Source organism: Mesoplodon bidens, assembly GCF_964165515.1.
Source record: "Mesoplodon bidens genome assembly, chromosome: 9".
NCBI lineage: Eukaryota > Metazoa > Chordata > Mammalia > Artiodactyla > Ziphiidae > Mesoplodon > Mesoplodon bidens.
In genome coordinates, this window is record NC_138166.1 from 2,927,446 (window position 1) to 2,929,191 (window position 1,746).

At 42.7% G+C, this 1,746-nt stretch overlaps 1 protein-coding gene across 1 annotated transcript; it reads right to left on the bottom strand.

Moving 5' to 3' along the window:
• Window positions 1-654: 654 nt before the first annotated feature.
• LOC308622658 (GTPase NRas-like) lies at window positions 655-1,746 on the bottom strand. The gene has a single exon (XM_081244220.1). It carries the CDS (start codon window positions 1,644-1,646, stop codon window positions 1,077-1,079), a length of 570 nt encoding a protein of 189 aa, XP_081100346.1. The 5' UTR covers window positions 1,647-1,746; the 3' UTR covers window positions 655-1,076.

Below are 1,746 nucleotides of genomic sequence, written 5' to 3' on the forward strand. Positions count from 1 at the left end.
AATGGGGACGTTTATGACATGTGAATTATATATCAGTAAAGCTGTTAACAGTTATTTTTATTAGTGCTCCAGGGTGCTTTTACATCTGTTGTGTAATAAAACTCAAAAAGGATTTTTTTTTTTTTTTTTTTTTTTGCGGTACGCGGGCCTCTCACTGTTGTGGCCTCTCCCGTTGCGGAGCACAGGCTCCGGACGCGCAGGCTCAGCGGCCATGGCTCACGGGCCCAGCCACTCTGCGACATGTGGGATCTTCCCGGACCGGGGCATGAACCCGTGTCCCCTGCATCGGCAGGCGGACTCAGAACCACTACTCCACCAGGGAAGCCCTCAAAAAGGATTTTAATGATGGACAGGTTCTTCTTCAGTGGAGAGTATTGACATTTATTGGAAATGAACACAATTTTCCTTGTGTTAAAAGTGCTACTAAACAAGTTTTGAACTTTGAGAAACATGAAAGGTGAGTCATTTTTTCTTCCAGAATTAGCTTATTTTTTATTTCTGAATACAGAGCAGATGCCAGTTTATAGAATATAGCTGATAACATTACAAACAAACCAAATAGCAACATTAACTATATTCTCAGCAATATATATATATATGTCAGTTATATTGACATTTCTCCAAAACCCAACATAGTTCCAAGTTCAACAGTAAAAAGGAAAAAAAGTCACCAGCAGTTGCTACTTTAGAGCTCAAGACATTGTTTTCTACAGAATTTCATGTTTCTACAGTTTGGTTCTCTGTTTCAGAGCATTAATTGCTTTTCAGATGAAAAATCTGGGGTGGCGGAGGTTTGTTTGTGTGTGCTCGGGGAGAACCCAGGGTGGAGAAATACTGGGAGTAACAAGAGGTTCATTTCTCTGGTCAGACAACCAAGTGAGGAGGTAGTTACTCTGAGAACTTCTCAAATAAAGAATATTATACTGATCTACTGACAGTTGGGGAAACCGCAGGAGCTTCTTTGTGAGACTGAAGGTAGCAACAGGAATACTTCTCCTCCAGGGAAGTCAGGACCAAGGTGTCAGTGCAGCTTGATGGTGGCTCTTTTCTGATGGTAGAACTTTAAAAGTATCTTGTTACATCACCACACATGGCAATCCCATACAACCTTGAGTCCCATCATAACTGCTGTTGAGTTTTTTCATTCGGTACTGACATATTTCTCTTACCAGTGTGTAAGAGGCATCTTCAACACCCTGTCTGGTCTTGGCTGAGGTTTCAATGAATGGAATTCCATAACTCTTGGCCAGTTCATGGGCTTGCTTTGTGTCAATTGTCCTTGTTGGCAAATCACACTTGTTTCCTACTAGCACCATAGGTACATCATCTGAGTCTTTTACACACTTAATTAGTTCCCTGTAGAGGTTAATATCTGCAAATGATTTGCTATTATTGATGGCAAATACACAAAGGAAGCCTTCGCCTGTCCTCATGTATTGGTCTCTCATGGCACTGTACTCCTCTTGTCCAGCTGTGTCCAGTATGTCCAACAGAGAGGTTTCACCATCTATAACCACCTGTTTTCGGTAAGAATCCTCTATGGTGGGATCATATTCATCTACAAAGTGGTTCTGGATCAGCTGGATTGTCAGTGCGCTTTTCCCAACACCACCTGCTCCAACCACCACCAGTTTGTACTCAGTCATTTCACACCAGCAAGAACCTCAAGCTCCACTGCCTCCGCTTCGGACAGATTTGGACCACAACCGGGAAACATGTTGGAGATCCCGGAACCGCCATGAACAT